The 14,708-nt window shown below is 45.7% G+C and overlaps 3 protein-coding genes across 5 annotated transcripts; 2 read left to right on the top strand and 1 right to left on the bottom strand.

The window, feature by feature from the left end:
- The first annotated feature begins 202 nt into the window (after positions 1–202).
- On the top strand, positions 203–3,893 carry LOC143317064 (butyrophilin subfamily 1 member A1-like). Of its 3 annotated transcripts, XM_076725003.1 has the most exons (6): positions 206–296; positions 1,606–1,693; positions 1,915–2,250; positions 2,763–3,050; positions 3,137–3,231; positions 3,473–3,893. In XM_076725003.1, exons 2-6 carry the CDS (start codon positions 1,612–1,614, stop codon positions 3,512–3,514), a joined length of 843 nt encoding a protein of 280 aa, XP_076581118.1. In that variant the 5' UTR covers positions 206–296; positions 1,606–1,611; the 3' UTR covers positions 3,515–3,893. The 3 variants fall into 3 exon arrangements, with proteins under 3 accessions (XP_076581119.1, XP_076581118.1, XP_076581117.1); XM_076725004.1 differs by lacking the exon at positions 3,137–3,231 and having other exon boundaries at positions 203–296; positions 3,473–3,796; XM_076725002.1 differs by lacking the exon at positions 206–296 and having other exon boundaries at positions 1,549–1,693; positions 3,473–3,796.
- Positions 3,894–3,914: 21 nt separating this feature from the next.
- On the bottom strand, positions 3,915–6,472 carry anapc10 (anaphase promoting complex subunit 10). Its single transcript, XM_076725015.1, has 6 exons — positions 6,338–6,472; positions 5,729–5,850; positions 5,544–5,634; positions 5,271–5,391; positions 5,081–5,134; positions 3,915–4,635 (listed from the first exon to the last, which is right to left on the bottom strand). Exons 2-6 carry the CDS (start codon positions 5,841–5,843, stop codon positions 4,456–4,458), a joined length of 561 nt encoding a protein of 186 aa, XP_076581130.1. The 5' UTR covers positions 5,844–5,850; positions 6,338–6,472; the 3' UTR covers positions 3,915–4,455.
- Positions 6,473–6,510: 38 nt separating this feature from the next.
- abce1 (ATP-binding cassette, sub-family E (OABP), member 1) lies at positions 6,511–14,651 on the top strand. The gene is made up of 19 exons (XM_076724970.1): positions 6,511–6,643; positions 7,919–8,060; positions 8,149–8,234; positions 8,442–8,539; positions 8,935–9,052; positions 9,587–9,724; positions 9,810–9,879; positions 10,122–10,218; positions 10,305–10,394; positions 10,836–10,957; positions 11,256–11,380; positions 11,472–11,568; positions 12,040–12,099; positions 12,199–12,257; positions 12,436–12,546; positions 12,938–13,080; positions 13,165–13,287; positions 13,367–13,478; positions 14,221–14,651. Exons 2-19 carry the CDS (start codon positions 7,958–7,960, stop codon positions 14,266–14,268), a joined length of 1,800 nt encoding a protein of 599 aa, XP_076581085.1. The 5' UTR covers positions 6,511–6,643; positions 7,919–7,957; the 3' UTR covers positions 14,269–14,651.
- The last annotated feature ends 57 nt before the right edge of the window (positions 14,652–14,708 follow it).

The following is a 14,708-nucleotide window of genomic DNA, read 5'->3' on the forward strand; positions in this document are numbered from 1 at the left end:
TGATGAAAATATGTCCAGATCATAAAATTATGAGTTATCAGTTTTCCACAGACGGCTTCAAAGTATTCGATTTTAGCATGTCTGTAATAGAGTTTAGTGGTGGGGCTAGTCTTTTAGTTAGAGCCCATATTTGGTCAGGCAGTACGTGCACAACGACAACGACGGAGCCACTGCAACAGGCGGCCACTGAGCACAGCGCCACAGCTGTCAAACGCGAGGGAGGGCTGAGAGGTGGAAGCTTCCATCTGCTCACAGTCAGATACTCGTACTTCCTCATACTGTGACAGACGCTGGAGGTGAGTTGCTTTAGTATTCAAGTAAACCGTTCATGCTAAATTCTGATTTCATCATCTTTGGCTGTTAAAACTTCAAAGTCTCTCTAGTTTATTTGGCTTTTCATCATCACACAGTTGTAGTCTATGTAAGGTGGAGTCACATTGTTAGGCAAACATTTTGGATTTTAGTTGATTGTATTTTTATGTTTTTACAGATTTTTTATACAAAGCTCTTAAAGGAACCTTTGAACTGAATTTCCACACTAAGTCAAAGTGAAAGGTTGCATATGCTGTTCTTCATCAGTGAGGGAGGAAGGACTCACAGGCCATTAAAGAAGCACGAATACATGATGTACAGACTATCAGTCAGCCCCAGTGTTACACTGTAAACTGTAAGAAGTCGACTTTATAAATGGAAAACTGTAAACTCGTTGCCTCAGAAAAATGAATCACTACTGGTGAACTGGTTTCGTACCGTACGCGGTGCATTTGATAAACAGAGCTGTAAACGGGCGTGTCGCCTCGGTCATTGCCTCTGGTCAGTTTTTTTTTTTTTTTTTTTTTTTTTACCATCTGCTTGCTCTTATTATGTGTGAAAAAGGACTATTTAGTCGTTTCACTTTGTTATTTGCCAAATAAATAACAATAACATTTTTAGTTATAAACAAGTTTTTGAAAGATTTCTAAAATGTTGATGTTTTCTCGTTTTTATGACAGGTGGTCTAATAAATTTGTTAAGCACTGTATATATGTGTGTGTGTGTGTGTGTGTGTGTGTATCTATACATAGTAGTAATATGAACAGACATGTTAAAAGTATGGGATAGGCTCCAGCCCCCCCGCAACCCCGAAAGGGACAGGCGGGTATAGATGATGAATGAATGAATGAATGAATGAATGAATGTTAAAAGTATGTTAAAGTAGAACAGCGGAGTTTTATGATATATACAGCATGTGAACAAACAGTGTTCCAGCAGGCTCAGCTGGACGCTTTGAGTTCATCAAGTCATTTTAGTGAAAAATTAAGGTCTAAATATTTTTAAAACATGAGACAAAACATAAAAAGTATTCACATAAGACAAAGCTCTCATAAGATTGTCTTCGTTCAGACATGACGCGGCTGACGGGCTTGTTCACTCCTCTGTGTAGATGCACTGTTTTGTACATGACAGTAAAGACATGACAGGTTGTGGTTTGGTTCCTTATGACAGGAAGTGACATCACAAGAGTAGCAACTGAACAGATGACAGTTAGTTCACTGAGACACAGCAAAGAGACAAGTTCAACATTTTCTCCCAGTCAAACCAGTCAAACCAGCCTTCTGTCTGCAGCTCAGGATGCTTCGTCCAATGACGGCGCGCAGTGACAGACTGTCCGTCAGCGTCCTGCTCTTCATTTTTCTGATGAAGTCTTCTGAAGGTAATTTCCACACAAAACACTCCAGTAACACTGATGTGTGCAGCAAAAGACACAACTTCAGCAGCTTCTGACCATTAAAAAAAGGGGGAAAAGTTTGACGTAATGTCACGTTTGATGGCCTTTTCCCTGTTTTTAAAGCAGCTTCTTTAAACAGTTTTAATCTTGATGACATGCGACTCATGTTTGTTTCTGTTTCTCCTCTTCTTCTGTTTTCCTCGCAGCGCAGTCAGAGTTGATTTGTTCAGATCAATTAATTGTCGCCGTGGCTGGTGATGATGTCATTCTGTCCTGTCACCTTGAACCTCCCATCGATGCCAGTCTTGAGACAGTGGTGTGGACCAGACCTGGTGTCGACCCAAAGTACATTCATTTTCACAAAGATGGACGAGTGGCGTTTCAAAATCCATCTTATCATTATCGCACAGTACTGTTTGTGGATGAATTGAGGGATGGAAACGTCTCGTTGAAAATCTCCAAAGTCAAACTGTCCGACGCAGCAAAGTACACGTGCATCCTTCAGTCACTGAGGAAGGAAGCTTCCATTGAACTCACTGTTGGTAAGTCAGAAATGAACTTTTCAGAATTAAACTGCCTTGAAAACAGAAAATAAAACGCTTCAATGTGCAAAGTCTGAGTGAAGGAAAGACATTAAAGGTGCTGTGTGGACTTTTGAGTGAGTGGATCCCCATAGACCCCACTGAAATGTCGAACTTTACGGCAGAAATAAACATGTTCACAGCCCGCTGCAAAAAATGGTTTTGGTCTCTAGCTCATTTCCTCTTTCATGACACAACATAGAGACATTGCTTCATGGCACATACAGAGGCAAACACACCACAGGGTCCCTGTGAATCCCACAATAACAGCTGACGGTCTGGATTTGCTATAAAAGGCAGCAGCGCAGACATGAAGGCTGCAAATACTGTATGAGGTAGTAAATACATTAAACGTGTTTGTAACGCTTTAAATAATGTATTTTAATGTTTGTCAGCTCGTCTCTGATCATGTTTCTCACACAGTTTGTTTGGCGTGAGCCCACACTTTGATATTCCTCCTCCCTTATGGTCAGGTGCTGTCTCCACACCCGTCACCGCTTTAGCAGACATTGACAGAAACACAGGAGAAGTGGTTTTAAGCTGTGCGTCTGAAGGCTGGTATCCACAGCCTGAGGTGTCCTGGCTGGACGCTGAGGGAAACGTCCTCCCTGCTGGACCTACAGGGACAGTCAGAGGTCCTGATGGCCTCTATGCTGTCAGCAGCAGAGTGACGGTGGAGAAGAGACACAGCAACACCTTCACCTGTAGAGTCCAGCAGAAGAACATCAACCGGACCAGAGAGACACGCGTCCATGTTTCAGGTAGAAAATCAGTTCTAAATAAATGAAACATATCATCACTGGTTTGGTTTGAACAGTTCAGGTCTAACTGTGTCGTGTCATTTCAGCTGATCTCTTCATTGTTCAGTCCAGTTCCAAATGCATTTGGAACCTCCTCATTCTATGCGGTTTGAGTACTATCGCACTATTTCTGATAATAAATGTAAGTCACATTAATATTCCTTTACTTCGAGCTCATGTCACAGCTCTTTATTGGCTGTCCTGATACGTAGTGGTTGATTCCAAAGCATCAATAGATTAACACAATGTTCAAAGTCAAAATTGACCATCCCAGATATGGGATCTAAGACGAGCAGGTGTCACATGAAGGGTTTTCTGTTTTAAGCAAAAATCTACTTGAACACAGCAGATCTGAACAGATTTCTTCTTCTGTCTGCACACAGGCGCCAAGAGCAGGAGTTACTTTAAATCTACTCAATAGTTGACAACAGCAATTCTAAAAAAAAAATCTGCCCAGCCCTGCTGGACAACAGAGGGACCAGAAAGACACTGTGGAAGATGAACAGAGTGCAGACCAACAGAGTAAGCTTCAGAAGGAGGAGGAGGAGGAGGAAGAACAGGAAGAAGAGAAACAAATGAAAAACAAACATGTCATCATCGAGATTTCGGAGAAGACGAGCAAAAAGAAAGAGTGAAAACAGAGAGAGAGGAGCTGGAGGACACCTCAGTGAATGAAGGTGGACACGGAGACATGTCCTCACAGCAAGAAGCACAATTCAAACAGCCATGTCTGTTTGTCTGATGACACAAAATACTCCACCTTCATTTTATGTGTTTATTACATGAAATAAACTTTCAACTCTGGTTTCCAGCGATGTGCCTCCTTCAAATTTCCACCCAAAAAAGCTTCCATGAGCTCCGCTGCAGGCGCCTCTGCAGGAACTCTGAGATGCTGTCAGCGTAAACACCATTTAACAGCCAACAGACTCATTCAACAAAACACATTCTGGCAGCCATGTTGGATTGAAACACATTTAATTCAACATTCGGTAACAAATCCACAACAGGAGACGCTCTGTAGGCACAGCAGTTTGGGTTCTGAGTGTCACTGAGTGTTTACAGGCTGTGAGCAGATCCAGTCTGTGTGGGACAAACCTTTAAAAAAACAGTTTCAGACGTCACAACATATAAACTCTTACTGTTCAGGGTCGATGTCTCACAGTCAATATCTTTAAATGTGGTTCTATTCAATGTTGGCAGCTTCATTTAAAACATAAGTACAGAATTGAACAGGATGTGAATGACAGGCAGCGCAAGACTGATCAACTCTGGAATCAATACATCTGCTTCATGTCAGAATCCAGATCACTCTGTCATTCTGTGTGAGTCCAGAACTTTCCAGAACCACACGGAGGGTCAGTCCAGATCACCTGATGGTGCGGTACATCATGAAGTCGACCGTGGTGCATCGTGGGAACTTCCCGATGGAGCTCTCCTCCACCGGCGTGTAGACTTTGATCTGCCGCATGTGTGTGTCTCTGCCGTTCTGGTGGTTGGCCAGCACCGCGATCTGGATCATGAAGGTGCTGATTGGCTCGTTTGTCCGCTGAAACACACACACACACACACACACACACACACACACACACACACACTGTAAGTCATTGGTGACATTCATCAATAACTGCTTGCCCCAAAACACAGCAATTACACTCAATGTCACATGACCTACAGGGCTGCAGGTTTTATTCTGGTGTTGATATGATTAAGAAGACGATGCTGCTTTCAGAACCTGAACCTGAGAAACACAAACAATCAGGAACCGTCTGATTAAAAAATGAGTAAACGAGGTTACGAGTCACGCCAGCTTTCTGCTCTTCACAGCTCTTTACTCTGAGCTACACACACATTTTGGTCAGTTCCAAAAAAGTAGTGAGGCTCACTACCGAGATGAAAAACCACGAAAATCATGTCACCAAACACAAGATCTCAGACTTTAAACAGGCTCTGAGGACCATTTCTAAAGTGAAATAAAGACATGAGTGTCTTACCTGATTCATCAGAGAGATGTGAATCCAACCACTGGGCTCCACCATCTCCAACTGCTGCAGAGAGGAAGAGGAAGAGGAGGAGGATGGTGAGAAGAAAGACCATTTGAGCGGTGATGAAACTCAGAAACACAGACGAGGCAGCTGAGACTGAGCTGAGCTTTAAGCTGACGAGATCGTGGAGAGTCGTTACCCTGATCTCCTGCAAGTTGTGGAAGTTGTTGCCCACTCTGACTGAGATCTTACTGGGCGTGTAGCTCTCGTCTGACTTATAATCAGCATAGATACACAGCATCTTCACCGTCGTTCTCCTCCTGAACAAAACAGATCAAAACATCAGTGACGATAAACTCAGACAGCCAGCTGCAGGTGCCTGACAGGCCAGGATACACAGGCAACCTCACTGGATTTCCCCAAGAGAATATAGTACATTTCCAGAACATTCCAGAACGCTGATGCATGTTACCTGAACTGTATGTTGACTAGATGAGGTTGGGATCCATCTGACTGCCAGTAAGTCTCCAGGTTGTCATCCCTCAGCTGATCCACTCCAAAACCTGGACACGGGTGGAGGAATGAAATTCAGTGACATCGTCTGCATTCATCACTCTGTGCACACGCAGCAGTCTGTACATGAGGTTCAGGGCTGACCGGGTTTACAGGAGGAGAGGGACCACACTGCCTGGGAGCCGATCTCCCGGACCGTTCCGGTCCGCTCTAACTGCTTTGGGTCAGCGCCGGGTGGTGTCTTGCTCGGGGTGGCCATCCTTTAACTACAGAGAAACACAAAAACACTGGTTCATCAAACATTAGAAAGGGAGTTAGCAATGTGACACCAAACTCCCTTCAACTTTCTATCATTCTGACATTTGCTTTGATATTTAAAGGCGTTTATTCACGACAGAAAACGAATTGAAAGCTTATGAGAATTAATAGATCCTCAGAGGAAATTCGGCACATAAGCGGCACATCTAGTAACATCTTAATTTGCTAACAGTTCATTTAATCGTGGCTTTACTCTGTATTTTGAAGGAGGGGCACACAGAGAATATCACACATAATGATGAATTGAACTGAACTTAAAAGTGGAACATAATGTTTCAATAATAAGCTACGAATTATTTTAGAAAAGCAAACATTAAACAAACGTTTTAATGGAGTTTGGTGTGGAGCTCCAGCTAGCTGTTAGCAGCTAATGTGTCTCCACTGTCTCAAATCCTGCAAAACTTAGTTTACGATGGAAATATACGTTGAACTCACAGGCAGGGTTACTAAAATTGTGTTGTCTCAGCGCATCAGATGAGGCTGTTTGACACAAATGAAGTTTAAATCCGCTTTGTTTTGCTACAGCCACTTCGAATCTCCCACTTTTGTAAGTCCGGGTCGCTTCTTACTGACGTCACCAACACGTCGCATACTGTGTGCGTCTCTCCCGCCATCTTTCCAGCCGGCTTCCAGGAGAAGAACACGTTGCTAGAAAAAAGAAGTTTCAACCACAATTATTTGTTTCTAAACGTTGTTTTCCGTCTATTTTCTTCAAAGCCGGGGGACGGGAGCCGAAGGGGGGTACGTTTTTAACTTATCACACTGGATTTTGTCCCTTTTTATGGTTGTATTGCATTAAAAACCAGCGCAGTTCACCCAGCGAGCAGCTGTCAAAGTGTGGGGCCTCCACTGCTAACGTCGTATATGTGAAGCTAACTGTTAGCTAACTTCGTAGCATCTAATGCTTGTTTTAACAGTACAATCCAGCTTACACATGCAGCCATTCGACCGTTGATTAACCAGTTGGAACACGCAAGTTTAGTTGGTTGATAGTTTGACTGTGTAGTTTTTAACGCAATTGCTGTTACTGGCGTAGTGGCCCAAAAGATAACGTTTTCTCTTGTACCGAAAAGATGGTGTTCCAAATTCGGTTCAATAATTTGCCAGTTATAGGTTTTCTTGCTCAATAACCAAAATGTACATATACAATCTCCCAGTTTCCAATGTTTTGTCAATCGTTACGATTGGTTGATGAGTTCGGCGTATGAATGACTCGCATATGAGAAGGTTATTTGAGGACAAATCTAACTTTGGTGCTGCTCGCCACCGCCCGTCACGTTGCGTGTCTGCGTTGGGATGTCGTTAAAACAGTAACGGACAATCCGTATGTACAATCCTATTCATATCTTTTAATGTAAGTGTTAAATTCAAGCCGTTTTGAAAAGGCTGATACTAGTGGATACTTAAAGGCCTTAAATCACGTAGTACCAGGCATGTACGTTCCGTGGTGAGGCAACAGTAAAATGCCAGGTTTTTAAATGAAGTCCGGTGGTACTCACTCTCCCTACAGAAGACTGCTAAGCGCTAACTGCTTTGGTTTGCAGCAGCTTCATTCACGTCCGTTCGTCCTCCTTACGCCTGAAATGAAAATCCATTAAACCAGAATCTACATTAAAGCCAGAAAGCATTAAGTTTGGTTCCAGTCAGGAGCAGATGGAGGCTGGTTCAGGCCTGTGGTGGTAGATCTGTGGGGTCCTATTGTTGAAAGCAAAGGCTGTGCGTTTTTGTTCAGAAATGAATGTGTTGCTTCAGCAGAGTGAGCAGAGTGATGGTGGACACAGGTTCGAGCCTGGCCACTGTACCCTACATTTAGATACTGTCTGATGGCTTTGGTGCCTGCATGTACCTGTTACCTGTGCACATATGTTGCCAGACAAGTAATTTTAATGGTGATGTGTGTGTTGGTTGAAAATGTGTTAAGCTTCTTTACACCTCCAGATTTCTGCTTCTCCTCATCAGCTTCCCTCAGGACTAACTGTCCAGATAACTCTAGTTGTCCTTTCGGTTCTCGTTCAGCTCCACAGGTGCTAGCGTCCGTCATTCCAGCCCTCCATCATGGCGGATAAAAACACCAGGATCGCCATCGTCAACCATGACAAATGTAAACCTAAGAAATGCCGTCAGGAGTGCAAGAAGAGCTGCCCGGTGGTCCGAATGGGTGAGTGATCATTAAGTATTCAGTGGACTCGGCTTCAGCACCAAAACACACACATTTTACATCTAAATTTGTCTTCGTGTGTTTGCAGGTAAGCTGTGTATCGAGGTGACTCCACAGAGTAAGATCGCCTGGATCTCTGAGTCTCTGTGTATAGGCTGCGGTATCTGCATCAAGGTAACTGACCTGAAGTCAGATTTCTGACTGTGTTTTCTTAAAATATAACTCACCTGTGCTTATTTCACTGTCATAGGACGGTTATACTTCACTGGTCAGTAATTCTGCAGTATTATCAAGATCAGGAGACGAATTGAAATCTGATTGATCACTTTTACAGGATGGTTGCAGCCATGTTTTTGTCCTGACACACTTTTGTCATTACAGAAATGTCCGTTTGGAGCGTTGTCGATCGTCAACCTGCCCAGCAACCTGGAGAAGGAAACCACACACAGATACTGCGCCAATTCCTTCAAACTGCACCGGTACGCCGCTCAAACGCCTCCATGCTGTTTTCACGAGGCGCAGAAACTTAAAGCAGATTTTTGTATCAGACTTTTCATCTGACATCATCTGACGACCCCTCAGATTTATCTGGTGACCTTTTGGAGGGGCCCGACCCCGAGGTTGGGCACTAATCTAGCTTCACCTGCAGCAGCTCCAACAGTGAAATGCTGCTCTGACATTGATGCTACTTAACAGGGTTCACTCAAGGTCTTGAATGTTTGGAAAATGCTTGTTTTTATTTATTTTCAGGGTTTCAAATATTTGAATATGATCCTTGATTTTCAGCTTAATGTTCATCTGCAACCAGAAATTGTGAATGTGTGAACAGCTGCTGACGTGAGCAGAGTGACAGTGTTGTGCTCTGACTGTGCAGGCTGCCCATCCCCCGGCCCGGTGAGGTGCTGGGGCTGGTGGGGACCAATGGAATCGGCAAGTCCACAGCTCTGAAGATCCTGGCTGGAAAACAGAAACCCAACCTGGGCAAGTACGATGTGAGTGTCTCCCCCCCCCCGGCGGCCATGTTTCTCATGTTTCTGCACAGCTGATGTGATTGGCGGTCAAAGCGGTGCTGTGCTGAGGAGATAAAACGTGGGTGTGGCCGCTCCCAGCAGCCACTTTGTCTTCTGACCATCGACTGAAACTGGTCTTTAATCCTCTTCATGCTTCGTTCAAATGATGGTTCAACAAACCGGACAGAAGCGAACTCCTCGGCTTGCCGTGTGGTTTGAAACGTGAACGTTAGCACAGTTACTCTGAAGCCATTGAACGTTTAACTTCTTATCTGCTGTAGTTAAATGTGGATGATTGTTCCTGGTGAGGGTCTGTGCTGTTGTACCGAGGAGTCACAGCCTTCAGGTCAGGCGCTCACATGACGCCGTCTCTGCAGAGCTCGTTGAAGGCGTAAAGTGAAGCTGAGTGTCATGACGGTGCGTTCCCACCGTGTTTCCACGCTGTCAGTCAGAGTCTGAACAGCGAGCGAGCAGAGCGCAGCCGCTTCAGACTGACGGTGTGTGTTTTCTCCTCAGAATCCTCCAGACTGGCAGGAGATCTTGACCTACTTCAGAGGTTCTGAGCTGCAGAACTATTTCACCAAAATCCTGGAGGACGACCTGCGGGCCATCGTCAAGCCGCAGTACGTCGACCAGATCCCAAAGACCGTCAAGGTAAACGAGCTCGACGCGTCGAGGCCGCTTTGAGCGCCGAAGCCCAAATGTAGGACCGCTTCTAATTCTCCATGTCTGCCTCCAGGGGTCAGTAGGTGCCATCCTGAGCAGGAAAGATGACACAGAGACGCAAAACCTCGTGTGTCAGCAGCTCGGTAAACACACACACACACACACACACACACACACACACACACACACACACACACACACACAGAGCCCGATGGTGTGATGAATGTGTGCATGTGTGTAAATAAGAAGCAGAGATTTAACATGAATTTGCATAATGTGACACATTGAGTGGATTCATGAAGGTGTAGCCTGCGTTTCGTAAGTGAAGCGGTAAGCTGTCATGTGATCGGCTGTTTTATTATGTGTCTGTGTTGTTGCCGGGCAGATCTGAGTCACCTGCGGGAGAGAAACGTGGAGGACCTGTCCGGAGGAGAGCTGCAGAGGTTCGCCTGCGCCGTCGTCTGCATCCAGAGAGCCGACATGTGAGCAAACGAGCCACCGCCGAGCGCACGTCAGCGTTTGACCTTTGACCTCAGACCTCTGACCGCTTCTGTTTTCTCCGCCGCAGTTTCATGTTCGACGAACCGTCCAGTTACCTGGATGTGAAACAGAGGCTGAAGGCCGCCATCACCATCCGCTCGCTCATCACTCCGGACAGGTGAGAGCAGTCACGACACGTCAGCCGTCACGAGCGACCTGTTCACCTGGGCAGTGTTCCGACAGGTGTTTAACCCTAACCCTGTCCCAACGTGTTTGAACCGTGTTCCTGCATCAGATTCACAATAAGCAGATATTTACAAAGATCAGTGAAGCTGAAGAGGACAAACATTAAACATATTGACTCTGAGCTGATTTCAGGTCAGTTTGTGTCAGAGAGGATCAGATCAGGTGATTTCATACGGGGTCCAGGCTGCTCTTCAGTCTTAATGAACTAATTAATTACTAATTAATTTACTGCAGCATGTTATTTCTCAGGTTGTAACTCAGACGGAGGTTGTTGTGATTCAGCTGCAGTACACTAACAGACCAGCAGGCGTCGCCGAGCTTCAGGCCTGAAGCTTCGAGTCTTTGCTCAGTGTGGCGTCGTCGTGTGTTTCAGGTACATCATCGTGGTGGAGCACGACCTGAGCGTGTTGGACTACCTGTCCGACTTCATCTGCTGCCTGTACGGCGTCCCCAGCGCCTACGGGGTGGTCACCATGCCCTTCAGCGTCCGAGAGGGTAAAACCAAATTGTGATTCATCCAGTCACTGCCAGTGAGGCCAACAGCTTGTTTACAGTCACATGACGTTAAATTCAGGTGGAGGGCAGGAAGTGAAAACTGCCGTGGACGAGATGAAGGAAAGTTCTGAGCTGGTTTAGATGAAACTATGAGAGAAAATTCTAAACAAAAAATCAGATCATTTGTTGGATGTGACCTTAATTAATGAGACTGTTAATTATTATTAACGTGTCTGAAAGCTGCTTTCAGTAAAAATATCGTTTCATCTCGATTCTCTGTGGATCTTCTTGACTTCAGGCATCAACATCTTCCTGGACGGTTACGTCCCCACGGAGAATCTCAGGTTTCGGGAGGCCTCATTGGTCTTCAAGGTGGCTGAGACGGCCAATGAGGAGGAGGTGAAGAGACTCAGGCACTACCAGGTCTGTTCCTTTCCTCCTCGTTCCCACATTTCAGCGTTTGGTGTCGTTTTTCTTTTTGGGTCAAAGAGTTTTCTGTGTTTCCTGTTTTCAGTATCCGGAGATGAAGAAGACGATGGGCGAGTTCACGCTGGAGATCAAAGGAGGAGAGTTCACCGACTCTGAGATCATGGTGATGCTGGGAGAGAACGGTAAGCTGTGCTTTACACTCAGCGGCCACTTTATTAGGGACACCAATGCAGCACTCTGCAGTAAATCTGGGAGGTGATTGTGTTCAGTCTGAGTCAGTCAGAGAGGATTTATTCACCCGACCAGCTGCTAAATGTTTATTTTGAGGTTCAGAGTGTTGAAGTTGTTTTTAAGTTTTCATGGTATGGACTGAAACGTGTCGTAGCACAGCAGAACGCTCCTGATTTCACCATCATAGTTTAGCATGTTAGCATGCTAACTTACACACAAAGTCCGGCTGAGGCTGATGGAACGTCGTCAGTCATGCAAGTATTTGATAGATGAAAGTGCCGGACAGAGTGAAGCTTTGACCTGCTGGTGGCGCTACATGCACAGTTTGAGTGTCATGAAGGTCTTTCGGTTCATCCTCTGAGAAGCATGAAACCAGCTCAGAGTGAAGGACGTGAATACGAAGAATCTGTGTGTGTCTGCAGGCACAGGGAAGACCACCTTCATCAGGATGTTGGCTGGAGGCCTCAAATCTGACGGGGGAGGTGAGACACACACACACACACACACACACACACACGCACACACACACATGCACACACCGCCATGCATGGGCACACACACTCACCTGCTCTCTGTTTCAGGTGAGGTTCCCATCCTGAACGTCAGCTACAAGCCTCAGACCATCAGCCCCAAGTTCAAGGTCTGTCAAACCGGTTTCCCTCAGTGTCTCTATTCATTCATTCATGGTCTGTATGATGTCAGCAAAATGAAAGGATCCATCGAACAGACGAGGTTTCACCCGCTCTGTAAACAGGAAGCGTGCTTTCAGCTGCAGGCGCCGGTTGTTCTTAAAGTGACGAGTGTGTTTGTGTCTGCAGGGCAGCGTCAGAGCTCTGCTGCACGAGAAGATCAGAGACGCCTACACACACCCGCAGTTCATCACCGACGTCATGAAGCCCATGCAGATCGAGAGCATCATAGACCAGGATGTAAGACGTGCACACACACACACACACACACAAAAAAAAAAAAAATCAGTTTATTGATCCTCGGTCAGTTGTGAAGAAATATCTCAGAGAATGAGTAAAAATACTTCTGACAAAGTACTCTATACTGCAGTATTTATCAACCATAAATCATTAACCATGTAACCATTCGGCCACCAAGGCGTTCCATTGGTCGGCTTCTCATTCCGAGCTTTGACCTCATGGTGGCGCCGCAGGGAAACTCAGTGAGATTCATCCTCTGAGAACCACGAACGCCTGGAACTAGACCACCGCGATCCATCGAGTAGTTGATGATGTTTGAGTTAATCTAAAGCCGTGGCGATGCCGAGCCACCCTGACGCCTCCTCCTCCTCCTCCTGCCCCCCCCCCTCAGGTGCAGAACCTGTCTGGAGGTGAGCTGCAGAGAGTGGCTCTCACGCTGTGTTTGGGGAAACCAGCTGACGTTTATCTGATCGACGAGCCTTCGGCTTACCTGGACTCAGAGCAGAGATTGATGGCCGCCAGAGTCATCAAGAGGTACGAACACCTTTTCTTCTTCTTTTCCATCCCTTCCTTCACTTCCTCCATGCTGCTCACCGACGCCGGTGTTTTTGCGCACAGGTACATCCTCCACGCCAAGAAGACGGCATTTGTGGTGGAGCACGACTTCATCATGGCGACCTACCTGGCCGACAGAGTCATCGTGTTCGACGGAGTCCCCTCCAAGAGCACCGCGGCTAACACGTAAGGCCCAGAACGCTGCGTTACGATCAGTTAGCCGTCAGCCGAGCGCTCGCTGTGACGATGACGAATGTCCTCTCAGTCCTCAGAGTCTTCTGGCCGGGATGAACCGGTTCCTGTCGCTGCTGGAGATCACATTCAGGAGAGACCCGAACAACTTCAGGCCGCGGATCAACAAGCTCAACTCCATCAAGGTACGACAGCGCCGTTAGCAAACTCATATTTAAACGAGGTTTACGGTCACAGCTGCACTCAGTGAGCTCAAAGATCGTCAGCCCAACGTGATGACACCAGTGGAGCTGAAGGGTTAGGGTTATTCTCATCAGCAATTAATTAATCAGTAAGTCCAAATATGAGAAATGGTTAAATGAATGCCTGAATAAACTCACTGTGCTCAAGTTCATCCCATCAGCAGCAAAAAACAACAAATATTCACCTTTGAGACGCAAGAACAGCTGAGCTTTTCAACTTTTCAGGAGCTCTGCTAAGTTACTTCAGTTATTATCGTTTTTTTAAAATCAATCTAATAATCGACGAATTGTTCCAACTCTTCATTCAAGAATTAATTTGCAGATTAAACGTTCAAACCGGTGATTTTTGTCCATTAAACTGCAGATCACATTTTTAAATGTATTTTAAAGCAGCTTTCAAAGCTCCATGAAGAAATCGATGGCTGCCTGGTTCAGTGAACCTGCAGACACTGACCTCTGCTGGTGACTCGTAGGAAGTACAGCAATAATACAGTTGATCTGCTGGGTGTGGAAGGTGTAACATACGTGTTTTTTTTCCAGCAGTGATGAATCTGCGACACGTTTTAGCTGAGTGAGCTGCAGTGTTTACATCCCATCAAGGCTTCTGCACTCGCTGACTGTTGCTGTCAGTTTACCAATAAAGTTTCATTTAAAGAGACGCTGAACTTCACCCTGTTTCTTGCAGGACACCGAGCAGAAGAAGAGCGGAAACTATTTCTTCCTGGACGACTAAGACGACTTCCTGTTTGACGACCTGTGACTTCCTGCGACGCTCCGGGTGGAGGGAGGGGTCTGCGTTGAACAGCTGGGAGCGTTCACGGTCAGAGCGCAGCCTCGACATTTACCACAAGTACAACCAGGCCGCGTTCACCAAACAGCAGATATGTTAAAATCATACGACAGAAAAACAAAACCCATCAGCCTTCGTGTACAAGGCTGCGTTCAGCAGCCAGCAATGTTGTGAAACGTTTAAAATATAAAGTGCATTGCATTCTGTGTCAGTCAGCCTGAACTTACTGGGCTGTATTCACGAGCCAGCGACATTGTGGAACATTACCTAGCGTATTTTAACACTCATGCATTTACAAGAAATGACAATAAACTGAAGCTACCTGATCCAAGAACAGTTTGTCTCCTCATTCATTATGTGACTGACGGTGAGAACAGCTTCTG

Source organism: Chaetodon auriga, chromosome 24 (genome assembly GCF_051107435.1).
Source record: "Chaetodon auriga isolate fChaAug3 chromosome 24, fChaAug3.hap1, whole genome shotgun sequence".
Lineage (NCBI taxonomy): Eukaryota > Metazoa > Chordata > Actinopteri > Chaetodontiformes > Chaetodontidae > Chaetodon > Chaetodon auriga.